Source organism: Oryx dammah, unplaced genomic scaffold (assembly GCF_014754425.2).
Source record: "Oryx dammah isolate SB20612 unplaced genomic scaffold, SCBI_Odam_1.1 HiC_scaffold_23, whole genome shotgun sequence".
Taxonomy (NCBI): Eukaryota; Metazoa; Chordata; class Mammalia; order Artiodactyla; family Bovidae; genus Oryx; species Oryx dammah.
The window spans coordinates 78,668,102-78,693,825 of NW_024070207.1; the positions used below are offsets into that span (position 1 = coordinate 78,668,102).

General features: G+C 41.7%; 1 protein-coding gene across 1 annotated transcript; it reads left to right on the plus strand.

The window, feature by feature from the left end:
• The first annotated feature begins 15,130 nt into the window (after positions 1-15,130).
• Positions 15,131-16,141, plus strand: LOC120882080 (casein kinase I-like). The gene has a single exon (XM_040265861.1). It carries the CDS (start codon positions 15,131-15,133, stop codon positions 16,139-16,141), a length of 1,011 nt encoding a protein of 336 aa, XP_040121795.1.
• The last annotated feature ends 9,583 nt before the right edge of the window (positions 16,142-25,724 follow it).

A 25,724-nucleotide genomic window follows, 5' to 3' on the forward strand; every position in this document is an offset into this window, starting at 1 on the left:
CCATATAGTCCAGAAGTCCGTCCTTTACATCTGTGTCTCTTTTGCTGTCTTGCATATAGGGTCATCATTACCTTCTTTCTAAATTCCATATATATGTTAGTATACTATGTTGGTGTTTCTCTTTCTGACTTACTTCACTCTGTATAATAGGCTCCAGTTTCATCCACCTCATTAGAACTGATTCAAATGCATTCCTTTTAATAGCTGAGTAATATGGCATATAACTGTGTATATATACCACAACTTCCTTATCCATTCATCTGCAGATGGACATCTAGGTTGCTTCCATGCCCTAGCTATTGTATACAGTGCTGCAATGTACAGTGGGGTACATGTGCCTCTTTCAGTTCTGGTTTCTTTGGTGTGTATGCCCAGCAGTGGGATTGCTGGGTCATATGGCATTTGTACATTCAATTTGTAAAGGACACTCCACGTTGTTCTCCAAAGTGGCTGTACTAATTTGCATTCCCACCAACAGTGTAAGAGGGTTCCCTTTTCTGCACACCCTCTCCAGCATTTATTTTTTGTAGACATTTTGACGGCAGCCATTCTGACTGGCTGGAGATGGCAATGGCAACCCACTCCAGTACTCTTACTTGGGAAATCCCATAGACAGAGGAGCCTGGTAGGCTACAGTTCATGGGATCACAAAGAGTCGTACTCGACTGAGCGACTTCACTTTCACTTTTCACTTTCATGTGCCAAAGAAGGAAATGGCAACCCACTCCAGTATTGTTGCCTGGAGAATCCCAGGGATGGGAGCCTGGTGGGCTGCGGTCTATGGGGTCACACAGAGTTGGACACGACTGACCTGACTTAGCAGCAGCAGCATTCTGACTGGCATGAGATGGTACCTCATTATGGTTTTGATTTGCATTTCTTTGATAATGAGTAATGTTGAGCATCTTTTCATGTGTTTGTTAGCCATCTGTATGTCTTCTTTGGAGAAATGTCTGTTCAGTTCTCTGGCCCATTTTTTGTTTGAGTCACTTATTTTTCTGGTATTGAGCTGCATAAGCTGCTTGTATATTTTGGAGATTAATTCTTTGGCATTTGTTTCATTTGCCATTATTCTCTCCCATTCTGAAGGCTGCCTTTTCACCTTGCTTATAGTTTCCTTCGTTGTGTAAAACTTTTAAGCTTAATTAGGTCCTATTTATTTTTGTTTTTATTTCCATTACGCTGGGTGTGGGTCATAGAGGATCTTGCTGTGATTTATGTCAGAGAGTGTTCTGCCTATGTTTTCCTCTAAGAGTTTTATAGTTTTTGGTCTTACATTTAGATCTTTAATCAATTTTGTGTTTATCTTTTTGTGTGGTGTTAGAAAGTGCTCTACTTTCATTCTTTTACAGGTGGTTGACCAATTTCCCAGCACCACTTGTTAAAGAGATTCTCTTTTATCCATTGTATATTTTTGCCTCCTTTGTCAAAGATAAGGTGTCTTTCGGTGTGTGGATTTATCTCTGGGCTTTCTATTTTGTTCCATTGATCTATATTTCTGTCTTTGTGCCAGTACCATATTGGCTTGATGACTGTAGCTTTGTAGTATAGTCTGAAGTCAGGAAGATTGATTCCTCCAGTTCCATTCTTCTTTCTCAGGATTGCTTTGGCTATTTGAGGTTCTTTGTGTTTCCATACAAATTGTGAAATTATTTGCTCTAGTTCTGTGAAAAATACCATTGGTTCTTTGATAGGGATTGCATTGAATCTATAGATTCCTTCGGGTAGTATACGCATTTTCACTGTATTGATTCTTCCAATCCACAAACATGGTATATTTCTCCATCTATCTGTTTCATCTTTAATTTCTTTCATCCGTGTTTTATAGTTTTCTATATATAGGTCTTTGTTTCTTTAGGTAAGTTTATCCCTAAGCATTTTATTCTTTTCATTGCAATGGTGAATGGGATTGTTTCCTTAATTGCTCTTTCTGCTTTCTCATTGTTAGTGTATAGAAATGCAAGGGACTTTTGTGTATTTATTGTATATCCTGCAACTTTATTATATTCATGATTAGCTCTAGTAATTTTCTGGTGGTATTTTTAGGGTTTTCTATGTAGAGTATAGAGTAATCTGCAAAAAGTGAGAGTTTCACTGCTTCTTTTCCAATCTGGATTCCTTTTATTTCTTTTTCTTCTCTGATTGCTGTGGCTGGGACTCCCAAAACTATGCTGACTAGTAGTGGTAAAAGTGGGCACCCTTGTCTAGCTCCTGATTTCAGAAAAAATTCTTTCAATTTTTCACCATTGAGGATAATGCTTGCTGTGTGTTTGTCATATATGGCTTTTATTATGTTGAGGTATGTTCCTTCCATGCCTGCTTTCTGGAGAGTTTTTATCATAAATGGGTGTTGCATTTTGTCAAAGGCTTTCTCTGCATCTATTGATATAATCAAATAATTTTTATCTTTCATTTTGCTAATATGGTGTATCCCATTGATTGATTTGCAAATATTGAGGAATCCTTGCATCCCTGGGATGAAGCCCACTTAGTCATGATGTATGATCTTTTTAATATGTTGTTGGATTGTTTTCCGTTTAATTTTTCAGGATTTTTGCATCTATGTTCATCATTGATATTTGCCTGTAGTTTTCTCTCTTTTTTTCTGGCACCTTTTCTGGTTTTGGTATTAGCATGATGGTGACCTCATAGAATGAGTTTGGGAGTTTGCCTTCCTCTGCAGTTTTCCAGAAGATTTTGAGTAGGATAGGTGTTAGCTCTTCTATAAATTTTTGGTCAAATTCACCTGTGAAACCATCTGATTCTGGGCTTTTGTTTGTTGGAAGATTTTTGATTACAGCTTCGATTTCCATGCTTGTAATGGGTCTGTTAAGATTTTCTATTTCTTCCTGGTTCAGTTTTGAAAGGTTATACTTTTTTAAGAATTTGTCCCTTTCTTCCAAGTTGTCCATTTTATTGGCATATAATTGTTCATAGTAGTCTCTTATGATCTTCCGTATTTCTGTGTCTGTTGTGATTTCTCCATATTGATTTCTAATTTTATTGATTTGATTCTTCTCTCTTTTTTTTCATGTTGAGTCTGGCTTATGGTTTGTCTATTTTATTTATCTTCTCAAAGAACCAGCTTTTAGTTTAGTTTTTTAATATTCTTTTTTTAATTTTAATTTTTACTTTATTTTGCTTTACAATACTGTATTTGTTTTGCCATACGTTGACATGAACCAGCCACGGGATCGTTGCTACAGTTTGCTTCATTTCTTTTTCACTCATTTCTGCTCTGATTTTGGGGATTTCTTTCCTTCCACTAACTTTGGAGTTCTTCTTTTTCTATTTGCCTTATGTGTAAAGGTAGGCTGTTTATTTAATGTTTCTCTTGTTTCTTGAGGTAGGCTTGTATTGCTATGAACCTCTGTCCTAGCACTGCTTTCACTGAACCCCATAGGTTTGGGCGTGTCATGTTTTCATTTTCATTTGTTTCTATGCATGTTTTGATTTCTTTTTTTATTTCTTCCATGATCTGTTAGTTATTCAGAAGAGTGTTGTTTAGCCTGCATATGATTGTGTTTTTATAGTTTTTCTTTCCTGTAGTTGACATCTAATCTTACCGCACTGTGATCAGAAAAGATAGTTGAAATGATTTCAACTTTTTAAATTCTCCCTAAGATCAGGAACAAGACAAGAGTGACCACTTTCACCGCTATTATTCATCATAGTTCTGGAAGTCCTAGCTACAGCAATCAGAGAAGAAAAAGAAAGAAAAGGAATCGAGACTGGAAAAGAAGAAGTAAAGCTCTGTCTGCAGATGACATCATACTGCACATGGAAAACCCTAAAGATAGTATCAGAAAATTACTAGAGCTAATCAGTGAATTTAGCAAAGTTGCAGGATACAAAATCAATACACAGAAATCACTTGCCTTTCTATATACTAACAATGAAAAATCAGAAAGAGAAATTAAAGAATCAATCCAATTCACCATTGCAACAAAAAGAATTAAATGTCTAGGAATAAACTTACTTAAGGAGACAACAGAACTGTACACAGAAAATTAGAAGACACTGATGAACAGAATCAAAGACGACATAAACAGATGGGGAGATATTCCAAGTTCCTGGGTAGGAAGAATCAATATTGTGAAAATGACTCTACTACCAGATGCATCTACAGATTCAACATGATCCCTATCAAATTACGAATGACATTTTCACAGAAGTAGAACAAAAAATGTCAAAATTCATATGGAAACACAAAAGGTCCCCACCGGGGTCCAGCCCCCGCAGGATCCAGGGAAACCCAAAGGAGAAATGGCGTCGGCGATTGATTGAGAGAGAGAGAGAGAGACAAGAATGTTGTAGATAAGAAACTAGAGGAGAGGAGAAAAGAGGCTGGAGTTCCTTGGTTTATACAGAAAATCAATAAAGTCTCAAGACAAGAGACTTGCACCGTCTCCGTGAGGCCACAGGTGCCCTCCCGGTCTCCCGAGGGAGTGAAGGCGCAGGGCGCCTTCCCGTTCAGGTCTTAGAAACCCAGGCAAATAAGTAGACACGGCGGATCTCTGTACTCCAGATGGGAACTAGCCTGAAAGAGAGAGTAAGAGGAGGAAAATGATTGACACGAGGAGATCAAGCTGCTTTGATGAGCGAGATCCATAGCTTTATTTTTAAATGGTACTTATATACCTTTTTTGTACATAGAGGGAAATGAAAGATGCAAGGTCATACAGAGTCAGCCCAACATTCCAGCAGTATTGCCTTTATCGAAACCATGATTTTTCTGCATACCTTTTCCACAAAAGATGTTGTGTACAGTATCTTCTGGCCTTGGAGGCCTGTGAACATTTTATGACCCTCTTTTGATAAAGGCTGCTCAACCAAAAAACTTGTTTTCCCTCAAAGTGTTTTTTCTTTATATTTCTAATCGATGTCAGCCTCAGAAAAGTACCAAACAGAGTTGTGTTTTTCACAGAGCAAAGGTGCAATGAGTTACAAGAAAGAACCAATTGGCTCAAAAGTTTGATATGGTTAAATTCAAGGCTACACTTGTTTTTCTAGCATTCTCACTATGTTAACTAATGCATTCCCAGGTGCACAGTGGATAAGAGATATGGGAACTTAGCAACAAGCATTGGCCCAATAATGAAATCCTACATCAGCACTAGCACTACTCTAATAACTTTTAACTCTTTCAAAGACTCTATGTTGTAGGCTTTCCGTGCCTCTCACAGTTGGGAGGCTGTAAATAATCACATGCATAGCTATAAGGGTCTGGATATATCTGCCGAGCAAGCTAGAATGCTAACAGAGGGGGTTTGATTTGAAATATTCCTCTCATGTCCAGGAGACTTATTAGCTATAGCCCTAAGTTGATTTTCTCCAGAGAAAAGTGGTCAGGGTTAGCCCCCCTGTTAATGTCAGAGGAGTTGGTAAAAGTCATGAAACAGTAAAACAGACAGATTCTGGTTTGGGGGGTAGATGCTCGAGAAAGCCTAGGGAGCCCCTTGAGTTCTGAAGCCTTGCTTAACAGTTCTCTTCCACATGACTCTGTCATGGGTGGGATTTCCCATGGCGGCTCCCGGCAAATCCCAAATAGCCAAAGCATTCTGGAGAAAGAAGAAAGGAGCTGCAGGAATCAAGCTTCCTGACTTCAGATCATACTACAAAGCTACAGTCATCAAGACAATATGGTACTAGCATAAAAACAGAATTATAGACAAATAGGACAAGATAGAAAGCCCAGAAATAAACCCATGACCTATGGGTACCTTACTTTTAACAGAGGAGGCAAGAATATACAATGGGACAAAGACAGCCTCTTCAATAAATGGTGCTGGGAAAACTGGACAGCTACATGTAAAAGAATGAAATTAGAATGCTTCCTAACACCGTACACAAAGATAAACTCAAAATGGATTAAAGACCTAAATGTGATACCAGAAACTATAAAACTCTTAGAGGAAAACATAGCCAGAACACTCAATGACATAAATCAAAGCAAGATCCTCTATGACCCATCTCCTAAAGTAAAGGACATAAAAACAAAAGTAAACCAGTGGGACCTGATTAAACTTAAAAGCTTTTGCACAGCAAAGCAAACTATAAGCAAGGTGAAAAGCAACTCTCAGAATGGAGAAAATAATAGCAAATGAAACAAGTGACAAAAGATTAATTTCCAAATATACAAGCAGCTCATACAACTCAACACCAGGAAAACAAACAACCCGATCAAAAAGTGGGGAAAAGACCTAAACAGACATTTCTCCAAAGAAGATATGCAGATGGCTAACAAACACATGGAAGGATGCTCCACATCACTCATTATTCAGTTCAGTCCAGTCACTCAGTCGTGTCTGACTCTTTGCTACCCCATGAATCACAGTATGCCGGGCCTCCCTGTCCATCACCAACTGCCAGAGTTCATTCAAACTCACGTCCATCGAGTCAGTGATGCCATCCAGCCATCTCATCCTCTGTCGTCCCCTTCTCCTCCTGCCCCCAATCTCTCCCAGCATCAGAGTCTTTTCCAATGGGTCACTTCTCATGAGGTGGCCAAAGTCCTGGAGTTTCAGCTTTAGCATCATTCCTTCCAAAGAACACCCAGGACTGATCTCCTTTAGAATGGACTGGTTGAATCTCCTTGCAGTCCAAGGGACTCTCAAGAGTCTTCTCCAACACCACAGTTCAAAAGCATCAATTCTTCGGTGCTCAGCTTTCTTCACAGTCCAACTCTCACATCCATACATGACCACTCAAAAAACCATAGCCTTGACTAGATGAACCTTTGTTGGCAAAGTAATGTCTCTGCTTTTGAATATGCTATCTAGGTTGGTCATAACTTTCCTTCCCAGGAGTAAGCATCTTTTAATTTCATGGCAGCAATCACCATATGCAGTGATTTTGGAGCCCAGAAAAATGAAGTCTGCCACTGTTTCCACTGTTTCCTCATCTATTTCCCAGAGAAATGCAAACCACATTCTGAACTCACACCAGTCAGAATGGCCATCATCAAAAAATCAACAAACAATAAATGCTGGAGAGGGTGTGGAGAAAAGGGAATGCTCTTGCATTGTTGATGGGAATGTAAATTGATATAGCCACTGTGGAAGATGGTGTGGAGATTCTTTAAAAAGCTAGGAATAAAACCGCCATATGACCCAGTAATCCACTCCTAGGCATATACCCTGAGGAAACCGAAATTGAAAGAGACACATGTATCCCATTGTTCATTGCAGCACTATTTACAATAGCTAGAACATGGAAGTAACCTAGATTTCCGTTGAAAGATAAATTGAGAAAGAAGTTGTGGTATATATACACAATGGAATATTACTCAGTCATAAATGAACGCATTTGAGTCAGTTCTAACCAGGTGGTTGAACCTAGAACCTATTATACAGAATGAAGTGAGTGAGAAAGAGAAAGATAAATACCGTATTCTAAAATATATACACAGAATCTAGAAAAAATGGTACTGAAGCATTTACTTACAGGGCAACAATGGAGAAACAGACATAGAGAATAGACTTATGGACATGGGGAGAGGGGAGGAGAGGGTGAGATGTGTGGAAAGAGTAACGTGGAAACTTACATTACCATATGTAAAATAGATAGCCAATGGGAATTTTCTGCATGGCTCAAATATTAATATTAGAGTAGGACACGACTGAGCAACTGAACTGAACTGAACTGAATATTAAAAACCTATTGTATTTCATCTTCTGTACAAATCATTAGTGATTTTCCCTCATCAGGGGCTCTGTATCAACCTAGAAGGGTGGGATGAGGAGGGAGATGGGAGGGAGGTTCAAAAGGGAAGGGAAATATGTATACCTATGGCTGACTCATGTTGAAGTTTGACAGAAAACAGCAAAATTCTGTAAAGGAATTATCCTTCAATACAAAATAAATTAATTTAAAAAATAAAATGAGTAATCATTTTAATTAAAAAAACAATGAATATTTTCTCTTAAATTCACCTACTTTCTCATTCTGAAATGAAGCTTTTACAGTCGTTATCTACTGTATGATTTCAATCCCACATTTCTCTCCTAAAAGGAGAAAAAGAAGGCAAAATTCAACTTAGAACAGTTAGCCACATATAGAGGAACTACATGCAGCTGATCCAGGTTGGACAAAGGGAAACTAGATGACGATGATGACAGAAAACACTCCTATGTTTCTTACTACATGCTATGTACTTAGAGCATTTGGGATATGCCAGGCCCTGTTCTAAGTGACATATAACTATGTACATTCATATAAACGCATTGAATTCTCACAGAAACCATGTGAGCTAGATACTATTATACATATTTTTAAAAGAGGAAACTAGAAGAGGTAAATAATTTTCTCAAGATGACATAGGTCTTGTGTAGGAGAGATTAAAACAAGGCAGCATGTCTCCACTTACATAGACTATCTGGCACCCATTTAGTTCTTCTGGAAGGGGAAATCACTAATGATTTGTACAGAAGATGAAATACAATAGGTTTTTAATATTAGGTAGAATGAATAAGTTTTGCTATTATCCCATTATACCAAATTTTAAAATACTGAGCTTGATCTGATCATGACATCAAATTTGCTTTCCACTTTTGGTTAAGCTAAAATAGTGAAATCCAGAACTGTGTCTTATCTCTGCCAAACTTCACTATTCTTTCACTCCTATGCTGTACTCTTTATATCCACAAGCCTCATTTCATTTATTCTATAGACCTTAAGCATTCCGCTTCATAAGCATGGATTAGGACTTTTTCCAACTTTCTACTTCATTTAGTATATATGTACAAAATTCACTAGAGCCAATAATATTTAGTTACAGCTACCACTATTTAATGCAAAAAGTTAATGCCTGTGCTAAAAATAATTAATTTTACATTCTGAGCCCATAGACTTCCCTATCAGCACGTAAATAGAGTCATCACATAAGCATAGCTGGAACCATAGCTATGGATGTGAGTTTGCATTCTGCTAGCCATGAACATATCCTCAAACAGTCCAGCATATTCCCCACTCCAATAATTATTCACATACCCTTCTTCCATTAATTTGGCTCTTTCTGCTCTGTAATGCCAGTTCAAAAAATATATATGTGATTCATAGATCAGTTAAGAGCACTATGCTCTGAAAATTAGTCTACAGTCTCATCACAACTTTAGGGAGATGTAATTTTCTCTGAATTTTGAAAGAAGACACTATCTATGCTGCCCACCTTGATGCTTTTTGAGTGAGAGTTGTCTGCTTCACTAAAGTAATTACTGAACAAGGCTGAATTTCTGTTTTGTTTTCAAGCCATTTCCTCCCTTCCTACTAACCATCTGTTTCTTTGAACTCTTTTTCACACACTTTAAACAAAACCCACTGAAACGTCTCCACAAAACTATTAATGTCAGTACTTGACCTGGTTTCTCCATTTTTCCATGAGAAAACTTAAGAATAAAATATTATTTCTCTATTCTTAAAGATTTTTCATAGATATAGGATGGAAAGTAATCATATACCAGGCAATCTAAAAGCATTATTTGTAAAGAAATATTTCTGGAAAGAAATCAAAAAATGATTAATATTGGTTGTCCTCAGGGAAGAGAGGTGGGGAGAGGACTTGTGTACATCTTTTCATGTGCTTCTTTGCTATCTGTAGATAATCTTTGATAAAGCATCTGTGCATACATCTTGGCCATTAATTGGGTAGGTAGTTTTCTTATTTATAGCATTTTTGAGAGACTGTCATATATTCTGGATACAAGCCCTTTATCATTAATATGCTTTGCAAACAGTTTCATCTAGACTGTAACTTGTCTTCTGAAAAACAGAAGTTCTTAATTTTATGAGCCAGAATCTATCAATTTGTTCCTTTAATGGACCATGTTTTTTGGGGTCATACCTAGCAACTCTTTGCCTAACTCGAGGTCACAAATAATTTCCCTTATGTTTTCTTGTAGAAGTTTTATAATTTTACACTTAGGCCAATGATCCATTTTGAGCTAATATTCATATATCATATGAGATATAGATCCAAGTTCATGCAATGTTTTTGTACATGCATTTCCAATTTTTGAAAAGAATGTACCTTGTGGACAGAAGAGTACAAAATGGACAGAAAATACAACACAGTACTTTTGCATCTTTGTCAAAAGTTAACATATATATATGGGGCTATTTATCCACCCTCTACTTATGTGTCTTGATCCCAATATCGCACTGTCTGACCCTCCAGGCAAGAATACTGGAGTGAGTTGCCAGTATTTTCTTCTCCAGGGGATCTGCCCGACCAAGGGATCGAACCCGGGTCTCCCGCATTGGAGGCAGACGCTTTAACCTCTGAGCCACCAGGGAAGTCCCTTTGCATAGCAATATAAATTTCTAACATCTCTGTTTCAGTTTTCACCAAAAAGTCGACAAAGAACTGGTTGAACAAGTGGAAGACAAATGAGTAAAGTGATATCAAAGTTCAACAACACTCAATCAAGTTGACTTATATATTAGAGAACACAGCACCCATCCTTCCTGAACATACATTCTTTTCTGGGGACACATGAAACATTCTTCTAGATAGACCATATGTTGAAATCAGACAGAGTACGTTTTCCGACAACTATGGAATTAAGTTAAATTGACCCAGAAAGAAGGCGTCAAGAGAAAATGCCTGTATTTTTGAAGACTAAATGAAAGCAGCAGTAGAGGGAGCTATGTAAATTGAGAAAAAAATAGTGTAGATGCTGGGCTTTCTTGCTGGTCCAACGGTTAAGAGTCTGCTTGTCAAGGCAGGGGCCGCTCGTTCAAGTGACCCTGCGCGTTAAAACTACTGAGGCTGCACTCTAGAGCCCAGGAGCCAAACTGCTGAGCCTGTGCACCCCAACCACTGAAGCCTGTGTGCTCCAGAGCCTGTGTTCTGCAACGAGAGAAGCCACTGCAATGAGACGCCCTCGCACCACACCTAGATGGTAGCCCCTGCTTGCCACAACCAGGGAAAGCCCATGCACAGGAACAAAGACCCAGCACAGACAAAGATATATAAATAAATAAATTTTAATAAAGTATACGTGCCTCCTTCAAAAAGGAATAAAACACAGATTTCCCATGAACATGAGCAACAAAGTAGAACAAACTTCAAATCCTGGACAAAGTTATTATTTTTCCCCCTTTCAATCACACTATTTATTTATTTATTATTGGAGTACAGATGGTTTGCACTGCTGTGTTAGTTTCTGCTCTACAGCAAACTGAGTCAGGTATACACACTACTATGTATAAAATAGATAGCAAATAAAAAGTATCATTTTTAAAAATGAAAGACTGTTATGTACAATGGGTGGCAGAAATTTATGACAAGATATTTTTATTCTATACATTACGTGTAAGTAGGACTTTGAAAGGCATAGCCTATGGGGTATTACGGTAAAAATCACTAAAAACAATTTCCTATCTTTCCCTTATCCCCCTGTGCTGACCTGGTCACCCCAAATGAGGCTGTGTTTACAGGTGTCAGTGGCCTTTGAGGACATGCCCGTGGACTTCAGCAGGGAGGAGTGGCAGGACCTGGACTCTGCTCAAAGGTTCCTGTACCAGGACATGATGCCGAAACCCACAGCCACCTCATCTCACTGGGTATGCACAGCTACCCTGTGAATCCATGAGTGTTGTAGCCACGCGTTCTGGGAAACAAACTCACTCAGAAGGACAATGCAGATAGTGGAGTGCAGTTTATTACACCGGCGGGCCCAAGGCAGAGTCTCCTCTTAGCCAAGGACCCTGACCAGTTTTTCTGAAAACCTTATATACCCTAAGTGTACGTGCCCAAACCCACCTCCCCAAATTCCCTGAAACTAGTCTGAAGAAAGGAAAGGAAAGATACACTCAGAGTTAACCCGTGATTCATATGCCTTAAGCCTAGGTAGTTAACAGTGGACAATTGACAATAGGCCTGTGGTCATACCCCAATAAGCATAATAGAATGTATGATTCTACTCGGTTACACAGATAATTAGGGTATTCTTTCAGGCAACAGAGAGTCTAGGTACGAGCCCTGGGGCTCTTCCATCCCGGGGGCCTGGCTTTCAGTTGGTATGTCGTTTCCATAGATACTGGGCATAGAGCTCAAAGTCCACAGTCCGGCCCAAGATGGAATCCTGCTTTCAAGATGGAGCCTGTTCTGTCTGTTTCCTCCTTCTTGAGGACTCTGTTATGAGTAAAATTGTGTCCATCCAAGAAAATATGTTGACGTCCTAACCCCCACTACTTCTGAATGTGACCTTAATTAAAAATAGGGCCTGAGACGGTAACAGGGAGGAAGGCCAGAAGTCCCAGAGCGGCAGGAGACAATAAACTAGGTGGCAGACGCTTTTTTTCTCCTTCTCTATATGTGTTGACGACACCTAGTTCTACCATGAGCTAACCGATATGTTTTTCTTATGGAAAAGTTTTTCTTAAGCTATGTTAATGAAACCATGTATTTGCTTTGCAACCTGCCTGTCTTCAAAATGGTTCTGCCTAAGAATAACTTTTTTTTTCTTTTCTCAACCCTTGGGCTGATGATGGCTCAAGAAACCAGTATTCATGCCCATTGTTTTATGGCCGGGGGATGACATACCTTGGGCCATCCTATCTCAAAAATGCATATTGTGGGAGAGGGCCTTGGTGAAACCCCCTCAGTCTTGAGGTGACACTCTTATCTGATTAATAAGCTTGCTAACAGACATAAAACACCTTGCCAGAAACTAGCAAGGGGGCATTCTTTCTGCCCCTTTCTGATGTCTATGTCAGCAGCTTTCTCTCTCTCTCTCTCTCTCATACTTTAATAAAATTCTGTTACCCAAAAGGTTCTCGTGGGCAGGCCTCGTCTCTTGCCCTGGATCGAATTCCTCTCTCTCCTCCAGAGACCACGAATCCCGGCCTAGCACACGGCTCACAGCAGTAACCTGTCAGGTCTTTCCAGAAGTAATCAATCTAGAACGAGGTCGTTAGGTGGGCCCTACTCCAATATGCCTGGCATTCTTACAAAAAGGGGAAGTGTAGACACAGAGGCACACAAACACACAAGAGAGACCGTGTGGAGGCACACAAGGAGTAGATGACCGTGTGGTTGGAGTGAGGCTTCTATAGGACAAGAGGTGCCTGAGGCCACCAGAAACCAGGAGAGGGACATGGAACACACCCCTCCCTAGCACATTCAACAAGAGCATGACCTGGCTGACACCTTGATTTTAGACTTCTGGCCCTCAGAACTGCAAGACAAGAAATTCTTATTGTTCTGAGCCACACGGTTTGTGATACTTTGTTACATCAGTCCTAGGAAACTACAGCTTTCTGTATTTGGGGGTGGAGTGCTATTATAAGAAACACCTAAAAAGAGATGAAGTGGCTTTGGAATTGGGCAGCGGGTAGAGGCTGGAGAAATTTGTAGGTGCTTGATAGAAGAAGTCTAGATTGCCTCAAAGAAACTGGTGGGAGAAATAGGAATAACTGTGTTTTTGCTGAGGTCTCAGATACGCTTCCCAGGTGACGCTAGTGGTAAAGATTCCTCCTGCCGATGCTGGAGACTCGGGTTCCATCCCCGGGTCAAGAAGATGCCCCAGAGAAGGAAAGGGCAACCCACTCCAGTTTTCTTGCCTGGAGAATCTCACGGACAGAGGAGCCTGGCGGGCTCCAGTTCACGGGGTTACAAAGAGTCGGACAGGACCGAAGCGAATTAGCACACAGCACTGGCCAAAGAACCTAGCATGTCTGGTACCTACCTGTTTAAGAAATAAATTCTAGGTATTTCCTAAAAGAACTAGAAGATTTAGAAAAGCTAATTTAATCTTTATTTCTGAATAATGAGTTACTGATTGAATTTAACACATGATGAATATGAGAAATTCACGGCTTTGGATATTTTCACCCTGCACAATGTTAGGTAGAACTAGGTATTTGATAAGCATAGCGTATCACGGCAAAAATCATGAAAGACAACTAACTTTCTAGTTCTCTTCCATCCAACCCCCGGTGCTGACCATGTCACCTTGAATGGGACTGTATTGTAACAGGGTCATTCGAGGATGTCCCTGTGGACCTCAGCAGGGAGGAGTAGCAGCACGTGGACCCTGTGCAGAGGTGCCTGTACCAGGATGTGACACTGGAGACCTACAGCCACCTGTGCGCAGTGGCTAAGTAAGCACAGCTGCCCTGTGCACCTGCCAGGGGCCTCAGAGAGGCTGCTTCCATTCTCAGCTGCTGAAAGCTCTGGGGCATCTGAAGTGTGTAATGGTGTCATCTTTGATTTGCCCGAGATACTTCAGTCCTTTGACCCTTCTGTGATTATTACTCTATTCCCAGGGAAATGGGATTACAGTCCTGAAGAGCCAATAGAAGTGTCATTGAAAGGCCCTGAAACCCAGTTAACTGGACCCAATTCTATAATGTGTCCTGTTCACAGGGAACCAAGTTCCCAAACCAGAGGTCATCTTCAAGCTGGAGCAAGGAGAGGGCCCATGGACATTGGAGGAGGAAACCCCACATCACAGCTGCTCAGATGTGTGACCTGAGTAGATGCGGGATGTGGAGTAGATCTGTTTTTCTAGGACAGGCTGATGCCTTTGAAAGGCTCTGAAGATAATCTGTCTTGAAGGTTCTAAGAGCGCGCGCGAGATTCCTTTCCCAGAGTTCTCTGCGCCATGAAGCGCCTTCCTGGAACTCGGGGCATTTTGCGTTGGCTGCAGCCGTTGTAACAAGATGGAGTGACCAGGGGCCCCTCCTGGCGGGAGCCGGTGGCAGTGGCGGCAGCGGTATCGCCGCCATAACTTCACGGGCTCCCCTGAACCAGACCCCGAAGTCGCCGCAAAGGCGAGGCCGCGGCTGCCAGAAGCCAGAGGCTCAGCCTGCTAACGGTAAGAGCCCCCTCAACAGTCTGGGCCTGGTGAAAAGAAACCTGACAGTAGCGGTGGTCAGGTTCCCCTTGGCCGATTCTGGGCCCTGTAAGGCTGAGAAACAGCCAGGGTTTTCTGTTTCCTGCCTGCCTTCACAGCCTTGCTCCGTGGACGAGCCCTAGGGGCGTCCATCGTCCCCTTAGAGGCGTCTATCGTCCCCTTAGAGGCGTCCATCGTCCCCTTAGAGGCGTCCATCGTCCCCTTAGAGGCGTCCATCGTCCCCTTAGAGGTGTCGGAGCTTAACCCCACCCCCATCTTTGTCTCTCAGGATGGCGAGCAGCAGTGGATCCGAGGCCGATTCCCTTGTCGGAGGGAGATATAAACTGGTACGGGAGATCGGGTCTGGCGCTTTTGGGCAGGTTTATTTGGCGATAGACCTCACCAGCCATGAGGAAGTGGCGGTAAAATTAGAAGCACAGAATGTGAGGCAGCCCCGGTTGTTACACGAGAAGGAACGCTATAATATCCTTCAAGGTGGGGTTGGCATCCCCCAGATACGGTGGTATGGTCAGGAAACGGACTATAATGTGCTAGTCATGGATCTTCTGGGACCCAGCCTTGAAGATCTCTTCAATTTCTGTTCAAGAAGGTTTACAATGAAAACTGTACTTATGTTGGCTGATCAGATGATCAGTAGAATTGAGTATGTGCATAGGCAGAATCTTATCCACAGAGACATTAAACCAGAGAACTTCCTGATAGGTACTGGGCAGCAGTGGAAGAAGTTATTCCTTATTGATTTTGGTTTGGCCAAGAAGTATAGAGACAAGAAGACAGGGCAACACATACCCTACAGATCCGGTAAAAGTCTCACTGGCACGCCTTCCTATGCTAGCCTCAGTGCCCATCTTGGTATTGAACAGAGTCGCCGAGATGACATGGAATCATTAGGATATGTTTTGATGTATTTTAATAGAGGCAGCCTGCCATGGCAAGGACTAAAGGGTGCAACAGTGAAGCAAAAATGTGAAAAGATTAGCGAAATGAAGATGACCACCCCTGTTGATGTTTTATGTGAGGGATTTCCTGGAGAATTTGCCATGTACTTAAAGCATTGTCGCGGGCTGTCCTTTGAGGAAGCCCCAGATTACACGTACCTGAGGCAGCTATTCCGCATTCTTTTCAGGACCCTGAATTACCAACATGACTATGCATTTGATTGGATAGTGTTAAAGCAAAAAGCAGAACAGCAGGCTGCCTCTTCAAGTGGGCAGGGTCAGCAGGCCCAAACCCCCACAGGCAAAAGTGACAAAACCAAAAGTGAAATGAAACATTCTTAAACTTGAGTCAAGGAGCCAAAGACAGAGCAGGAGACTGGAGCAGCAAGTTCAGTTCCCTGTCAACTGGCTCTGGTCAGCAGAGATTTTGTCTCCTGAGTTAAAGGCTCTGTAATTAGTGAAACATGGTATCCGGTTTTCTGTTTCACTGTTTCAAGTGGAAAAGGTCACTAAATGCTTGACACACACAAATTGGTGGGGAAATTGTGCCTATGCCCATTTTAATTAAAATCTTTTATTTTGAACTATACTGCTTTGAGAGATCTCATTTCAGAAGAATAGCCTGTGCAGTTGCTATGGTTGTTAATGCATTCTGAGGGTTTATCCGTCCCTGGGGTTTGCAAGTTGTTCACTTAAAACATTCTTCAAATGGTTGGCTACTTGTTTGCAAGCCAGCTGTGATGGTAGCAATCAAAGATTCCAGTGTTTGATCATATGAAAGACTGTGCCTGCTTACCTGTGCTAGAAATAACAGCATCTTAAATGAAGACTTAAGAAAAACTTAGTGACTACTAGATTATCCTTAGGACTCTGCATTAATTCTCTAATGCTCTTGGTATTTAAGAAAAAGCATATTTGTCACAGAATTTTAGTTAACATCTTACAACTGAACCTGTATATATGTTTAGATAAACTAGTCACTATAAACATCTACATGATCTGGAATTTGTTTTTATTTGGAAATGAGAGCTTTTTGATTTACAGATTCATTAGAAACTGTAAACTCTTTCTGTTAACAACAAAAAAAGTCTCTAAACTTTTAGAGTTGCTTAGGCAGAGTTGACAGAAGCCCCTTTAATACTTAAATGCCATCTCCTAGTATGGCCCTTGCCAGGATGCATTGTCTTCTTTGCTTGGCTATTTGGCAGGAGAGCTATCTGCCCTTCTCCCCCTATCCCTGTACTCTAGATCATATGCCACACTACCGTCTCAGGCAGCTTGCTTTCTTAGTTATTTATTTCCTTCCCTACTATTTTGTGCTTCTTTTGTCCTGCCCCTCCCCCACCACAGTTTTTGTCCTTATGTATTCGGATTTCATGGATCTGCTTCCTCTCAAAAGTACCAATTCCGCCCTTGCTCCTGCCAATCCCTTTCCATTTCCTCTCCAGCTTCTCAATGTCATCTAAAACCAACCTCATTTTGTTTTACATATGTCAACTCTGACATCGGATTAAAATACCATTTTGTAGGAGAAAATATAATTGAAATTTCTGAAATTCAGTGTTCATGCAGTAATAGTTGTTCTTTACTAAAAGTGAGGACTACATAGGCAAATGAATGGATAGAGAATATGTGAGATACATATATATGTGAGAACCATTTTCTAGAAGACGGCTGTGGCAGATCTTACTATAAGACACTTAGGACAAGATTAGTATCGGTAACACTCTTGTCTTTTTCATTAGGGCGACCCCTTGTCCAGTTTACACCTGTTGTTTGGTATAACCATTATTACTATTATTAATGGCTGCATTGCACAGCTTGTGAGGTCTTAGTTCCCTGACCAGGGATTGAACCCAGATCCTCAGCAGTGAGACAGAGTCCTAACTACTGGACCACCAGGAAGGAAGTCCCCCACCACAGTTATTAATGATGTCCCTTTCCCATTTTAAACTGTCCTGATTTAGATGATAAAGTATAAGGATAACTCAGCTACACTCCATAAGAAGATCAAACATGTTTTTGAAATTCAGTTATCAGGAAACATTTACCCTGGAAGAATTGGCATATTTTCTACCTGTGACCAATGTAAATCTTGCAAATGACTGTATTTCTTTTCCAGCTGCATCTAATAGGAAGGTAAGAAAGAAACTTATAGCTCAATTTTATTTATTCGGCAGAACTATCAGGCACAAATGTCTATAGTCAAAATAGATCCTGGCGCTGACTTTGTTCATTCTCTCTTTATCTGCTCTGACCTAAATTTATAGAGTCATACCTGGACATTTTGCTTCAGGGATTCTTAAAGGCCCCCTAAAGACACTGGGAAAGCAATGAGTGCAAAAAAAAAAAAAAAAACAAACAAACAAACAAATACAAGAATTTATGATAACTCATTAAAAACTTGATTATTTCCTGCTTTTATTGGGAAGGAGTTTGGTCTGTGAAGTCAGAAGCTTTGAAGAGATCAGATCCACCAGCCTGAAAACACCCACACTTCATCTGGGGGTCGCACCCTGTGGGAGAGCCAAGGAGTACCACCTTTCTATGGCCACAAGCTGTGTATCTGTAACTGATATGATTGTGTGACACTTAGAAAAGGCAGGTTTCTCACTGGGACCAAGTGTACCAGCTGTCCCCTCCTAAGTCATTAAATATCTTTCCTTACACGCTGACCCAAGACTTCAGTTTCTAGAAATCAGTCATGTATATGCACAAAGATTTAAATGCAGAAATGTAACTACAGTGGTATTAATTGTCAAAACCAAGACTATCCTTCATACATGCTTACTAACAGTATCAGTATAGTTCATTTGCTAGTCATGTCCGACTTTTGCGAGCCCGTGGACCGCAGCACACCAGGCTTCCCTGTCCATCACCCACTCCCGGGGCTTGCTCCAGCTCATGTCCATCAATTTGGTGATGCCATCCAACCATCTCATCCTCTGTTGTCCCCTTCTCCTACAGCCTTCAATCTTTCCCAGCAACGGGGTCTTTTGTAAGGAGTCAGTTATTCACATCAGGTGGCCAAAGTATTGGAGTTTCAGCTGCAGCATCAGTCCTTCCAATGAATATTCAGGACTCATTTCCTTTAGCATTGACTGGTTGGATCTCCTGGCAGTCCAAGGGACTCTCAAGAGTCTTCAATTCTCTGCCCCTCAGCTCTCTTTATGGTCCAACTCTCACATCCATACATGACTGACTACTGGAAAAACCATAGATTTGACTAGACGGACTTTTGTAGGCAAAGCAATGTCTCTGATTTTTAATATGTTCTCTTGGATTGACACAGCTTTTCTTCCAAGGAGCAAACGTCGTTGAATTTTATGGCTTCATTCACCGTCGGCTGTGATTTTGGAGCCCAAGAAAAGAAAGTCTCTCGCTGTTTCCGCTGTTTCCCCATCTATTTGCCATGAAGTGATGGGACAGGATGCCATGAACTTCATTTTTCAGATGTTGAGTTTTAAGCCAGCTTTTTCACTCTCCTTTTCCACTTTCATCAAGAGGCTCTTTAGTTTCTCTTTGGTTTCTGCCTCAGTTCAGTTCAGTTCAGTCGCTCAGTCATGTCCGACTCTTTGCGACCCCATGAGTTGCAGCACGCCAGGCCTCCCCGTCCATCACCCACTCCCGGAGTTCACTCAGACTCATGTCCATCGAGTCAGTGATGCCATCCAGCCATCTCATCCTCTGTCGTAAGGGTGGTGTAATTTGCGCATCTGAAGTTATTGATATTGCTGCCGGCAATCTTGATTCTAGTTTGTGCTTCAGCCAGCCAGGCATTTCCAATGATGTGCTCTGCATAGAAGTTAAATAAGCAGGGTGACAATATACAGCCTTGACGTACTCCTTTCCCGATTTGCTTCCATGTCCAGTTCTAACTGTTGCTTCTCGACCTGCATACAGATTTCTCAGAGAGCAGGTCAGGTGGTCTGCTATTCCCATCTCTGGAAGAATTTTCCAGTTAGCTGTGATCCACACAGTCAAAGGCTTTAGCATAGTCAATAAAGCAGAAGTAGATGTTTTCCTGGGACTCTTTTGCTTTGTCTATGATCCAACGGAGGTTGCCATTTGATCTCTGCTTCGTCTGCCTTTTCTAAATCCAGCTGGTACATCTGGAAGTTCGCAGTTCACGTACAGTTGAAGCCTGGCTCGGAGAATTTCAAGCATAACTTTGCTAGCGTGGGAGATGAGTGCAGTTGTGCAGTGGTTTAAACATTCTTTGGCATTGCTTTTCTTTGGGATTGGAATGAAAACTGACCTTTTCCAGTCCTGTGGCCACTGCTGAGTTTTCCAAATGTGCTGGCATATTGAGTGCAGCACTTTCACAGCATCATCTTTTAGGATTTGAAATAGCTCAACTGGAACTCCATCACCTCCACTAGTTTTGTTCATAGCGATGCTTCCCAAGGCCCACTTGACTTCACACTCCAGGATGTCTGGCTCTAGGTGAGTGAGCATACCACCGTGGTTATCTGGTTCATGGAGATCTTTTTTGTATAGTTCTTCTGTGTATTCTTGCTACCTCTTCTTAATATCTTCTGCTTCTGTTAGGCCCATACCATTTCTGTCCTTTATTGTGCCCATCTTTGCATGAAATGTTCTCTTGGTATCTCTAGTTTTCTTGACGAGATCCCAAGTCTTTCCCATTCTGTTGTTTTCCTCTATTTCTTTGCATTGATCACTGAGGAAGGCTTTCTTATCTCTCCTTGCTATTCTTTGGAACTCTGTGTTCAAGTGGGTATATCTTTCCTTTTCTCCTTTGCCTTTAGCTTCTTTTCTTTTCTCCGCTATTTGTAAGGCCACCTCAGACTACCATTTTGCCTTTTTGCATTTCTTTTTCTTGGGGATGGTCTTGATCAGTGCCTCCTGTACAGTGTCACAAACCTCTGTCCATAGTTCTTCAGGCACTCTGTCTATCAGATCTAATCCCTTGAGTCTATTTGTCACTACCACTCTATAATCGTCAGGGATTTGATTTAGGTCATACCCGAATGGTCTAGTGGTTTTCCCTACTTTCTTCCATATAAGTCTGAATTTGGCAATAAGGAGTCCATGATCTGAGCCACAGTCAGCTCCCGGTCTTGTTTTTGCTGACTGTATAGAGCTTCTCCATCTTTGGCTGCAAAGAATATAATCAATCTGATTTTGGCATTGACCATTTGGTGATATCTATGTGTAAAGTCCTCTCTTGTGTTGTTGGAAGAGTGTATTTGCTATGAGCAGTGCGTTTTCTTGGCAAAACTCTACTAGGCTTTGCCCTGCTTTGTTTTGTCCTTCACAGCCAAATTTGCCTGTTACTCCAGGTATCTCTTGACTTCCTGCTTTTGCATTCTAGTTTCCTATAATGAGAAGGACATCTTTCTTAGGTATTAGTTCTAGAAGGTCTTGTAGGTCTTCATAGAGCTGTTCAACTTCAGCTTCTTCAGCATTACTGGGTGGGGCATAGACTTGAATTACTGTGATACTGACTGGTTTGCCTTGAAACGAACAGAGATGATTCTGTCACTTTTGAGATTGCATCCACGTACTGCACATTAGACTCTTTCATTGACTATGAGGGCTACTCCATTTCTTCTAAAGGATTCCTGCCCATAATGTTAGATATAATGGTCATCTGAAGTAAATTCACCCATTCCAGTCTATTTTAGTTCACTGATCCCTAAATTGATTGCTATATTAACAGTATGTTGGTTATAAAAATGATGAAACATGCGAAAACTCAATATTATCCAACTGTTAAAATTGTATACAAAAATATTTGCCGACATGGAGAAATGTTTAAGTTAGTGTAAAGAGCAAAAAATGAAGGTAAACAAACAATTCTAGTTTCATATAAACCAAGTATACATATATTAATAATATAAAGATGATGCTGTGAAAGTGCTGCACTCAACATGCCAGCACATTTGGAAAACTCAGCAGTGGCCACAGGACTGGAAGAGGTCAGTTTTCATTCCAGTCCCAAAGAAAGGCAATGCTAAAGAATGCTCAAACTACCGCACAATTGCACTCATCTCACATGCTAGTAAAGTAATGCTCAAAATTCTCCAAGCCAGGCTTCAGCAATACGTGAACCGTGAACTTCCTGATGTTCAAGCTGGTTTTAGACAGGGCAGAGGAACCAGAGTTCAAATTGCAAACATCCTCTGGATCAAGGGAAAAGCAAGAGAGTTCCAGAAAATCATCTATTTCTGCTTTATTGACTATGCCAAAGCCTTTGACTGTGTGGATCACAATAAACTGTGGAAAATTCTGAGAGAGATGGGAATACCAGACCACCTGACCTGCCTCTTGAGAAATCTGTATGCAGGTCAGGAAGCAACAGTTAGAACTGGACATGGAACAACAGACTGGTTCCAAATAGGAAAAGGAGTACGTCAAGGCTGTATATTGTCACCCTGCTTATCTAACTTATATGCAGAGTACATCATGAGAAACGTTGGGCTGGAGGAAGCACCAGCTGTAATCAAGATTGCCGGGAGAAATATCAATAACCTCAGATATGCAGATGACACCACCCTTATGGCAGGAAGTGAAGAGGAACTAAAAAGCCTCTTGATGAAAGTGAAAGAGGAGAGTGAAAAAGTTGGCTTAAAGCTCAAGATTCAGAAAACGAAGATCATGGCATCCGGTCCCATCACTTCATGGGAAATAGATGGGGAAACAGTGGAAACAGTGTCGGACCTTATATTGGGGGGCTCCAAAATCACTGCAGATGGCGACTGCAGCCATGAAATTAAAAGACGCTTACTCCTTGGAAGAAAAGCTATGACCAACCTAGGTAGCATATTGAAAAGCAGAGACTTTACTTTGCCGACTAGTCAAGGCTATGGTTTTTGCAGTAGTCATGTATGGATGTGAGAGTTGGACTGTGAAGAAGGCTGAGCACCAAAGAATTGATGCTTTTGGATTGTGGTGTTGGAGAAGACTCTTGAGAGTCCCTTGGACTGCAAGGAGATCCAACCAGTCCATTCTGAAGGAGATCAGCCCTGGGATTTCTTTGGAAGGAATGATGCTAAAGCTGAAACTCCAGTACTTTGGCCACCTCATGTGAAGAGTTGACTCACTGGAAAAGACTTTGATCCTGGGAGGGATTGGGGGCAAGAGAAGGGGGACGACAGAGGATGAGATGGCTGGACGGCATCACTGAGTCGATGGACGTGAATCTGAGTGAACTCCAGGAGTTGGTGATGGACAGGGAGGCCTGGCGTGCTGCGATTCATGGGGTCGCAAAGAGTCGGACACAACTGAGCGACTGAACTGAACTGAACTGAACTGAAACACTCAGGAATAGACACACATGCACATACCAGAGAAAAATGTCTGAAACCGTAAACATCAAAATGTTAATAGAATGATAGTTAGGTGATAATAGACTTAGAGGTCCCTTTAATTTTCTTCTTTCTACTTAGAGTGTATGACTTCCTGTTACAAAAATAAAACTATTTTTATATAACCATATATATAAAGATACATTTTTACATTTTTATATACATATATGAATTTATATAACAATATAAAATACATTTAACTATTTCATATGCATATAATAAAATTAAGTAATGCAGTTTTATCATATATACTGTCTCACTGAGCCCCTGTGACAACCAGCCTGTCCCCGGGTTGACAGCAGACTCAGGACTGTCAGAAGGGAGCTGTGGGGCAGGGTCTGGCTCCCTCATCCTCCTCTGTTTGCAAAATTTCAAGGGGAACTTTCAGTGGGAACGCTGGTCTTGGCTGGAGTGTGGGGAGGGTGGAGGACACATTCAGGAGACCTGGCTCCAGTCCATTACTGTCACAAGCCCAGGAACATGGCCAACTCGTGTACCTTCTCAGGCCACGTTATTCATCTTTGAGAAGAGGAGGAAGAACTAGAAGGGCCCTAGAGACTGTGCTCACCCTACTACTTGGCCATCCTCTAAGTTCCAAAAAAAAAAAAAAAAACGAAAAAGGGAGGGGAATTTTCTGCCCTAGATCAGCGTAGAGGGGAAATTAGCAAATCCCCCAAGGATCAGGAAAACGGAAGATCTGGTGGTGATCAGCTGAGCATTTGCACAGAGCCAGTGGGGAGTGCTGGGCATCAGGGGGGAATGTCTCCCAGGCTAGGGCTGGTGGTCACCCTTACCTGGACACTGCTGCCTGCAGACACCCTGGACCTCCCCCTCTCCCAGGCTATGGGGCTCACCCTTCATCTCACTGTTCCTCCATCAACTACATCACATTTTTCACTGAAATGGGGAGGGCTCTTGGATGTGGGACACCAGCCAGGTGGTACTCATGCTCAACAGTGGAATGGTGATTCATCTCAGGGGCAACAAGGCTGGAATCTGCCCCTCCTGTGACACACCTGCCCTGCCCTGAGGCCCTGCTGATCAATATCAGGTACCTCATTTAATTTTCACTGTAACCTTGCCAGCTACATGACAGTGATTATCATTAGCACCATTTGACAGCAGAAGCTGTTGAAGCACAGTGAGGCTAAGTCATTTATCCTAAGCTCACACTACTAGCAAGTAAAAGACCAGGAAATACTGAAGCCAAGATCAGCTGACTTCAAAGTCGGTCTGTGATTCTGAACCCCATACTGGGTCCGCTCCCAGTAAACAATATTCCTATTATCCATTGTCCTCAAAATGCTCGGGCTGGAGGAGGACATCTTGTGGGCATAAACTGAGCTTCTGCATATTTCAGTGCACATCCACAGCAATCTGCCTAAATTTCCCTCTTCTGATAGAGGTGAAAACTCAAACTCATCCTCCCTCCTTTCTTAGACACTGGAATCCAGGTGTGCACCAAGTCCCCCAGTGACTGACCAACTCAAAAAAATTGGTCTCTGCACACCTCACATCCCTGGCACTATATCCCTGATTGCTCTCGCTGCCAATCAATCACTGACCAGCAGAATCCACCCATGGATGGACTACAGGGACTGCCAGAGGACACTTCAAAGTCCCCTAATCACTCACTTGAATGGCCAGGCTCCTCATTCTATTAATCCACAGTGATGAATATGACAGCATTAAATAATAACCGACACAAGTACAGCAGTGCCACATCCCATGCAGGTTTCCAATTATCCATCTTCCCAGACTGCCAATTAATGACCCACAGAGTTTCTAAAACTGACTCCTGGAGCAGCCAAACACTGAACTTGGCTGATGGATGCTATGGTTTTCATTTCAGAAACCACCTAGTATCTTTCACAAAATCACTGACCACCCACCCCCCCGCAGTCCCAATCTGTCTGTCTCCACATTCCCGTAAGCTTAGTTGTCTAAAACAACACGCACTGATTATCTCAGTGTTTATGTGGGTCAAAATCCTAGGCACAGCGTAGCTTGATCCTCTGTTTCAGGGTCTCTCATGTGGCTGCAATCAAGGTCTCAGCTAGGCTTGGGGCCTCATCCGAAGGCTCACCTGGGGAAGGATGTTCTTCCAAGCTCATTTATGTGGTTGTTTGCAGGATCCAGTTCATTTGGGCTGTTGGACTGACAGCCTCAGTTTCATACTATTTGCAAAGGCAATCCTGAGTTCCCTGCTATATAGGCCTCCCCAACGTGGCAGGTTGGTTCACTAAGTCCACAAGGAAGAGAGCCTGTTAGCAAGACAGAACCTACAATCTCTTGTCAGCTAATCACGAAGGTGGCATCTCCTCAATGTTAAAGGTATGTTACTGCTTAGAAGTGAGTTACACAAATGGAAGGAATTACACAAAGCCTTGAATACCAGGAGTCTGGGATCATTGGGAGCCATCTTAGAAGCCACTTCTCGTAGGCCATCAACAAAGGACTCTTGGATACATATATTTGTATGGCTGAGTCCATTTGTTTTCCACCTGAAACTATCACAACATTGTTAATCTGCTGCTGCTGCTGCTGCTGCTGCTAAGTCACTTAAGTCGTGTCTGACTCTGTGCGACCCCATA

Coding starts and splice junctions, on each gene's coding strand:
- LOC120882080 (XM_040265861.1), top strand. CDS start 15,131: ATGGCGAGCAGCAGTGGATCCGAGGCCGATTCCCTTGTCGGAGGGAGA.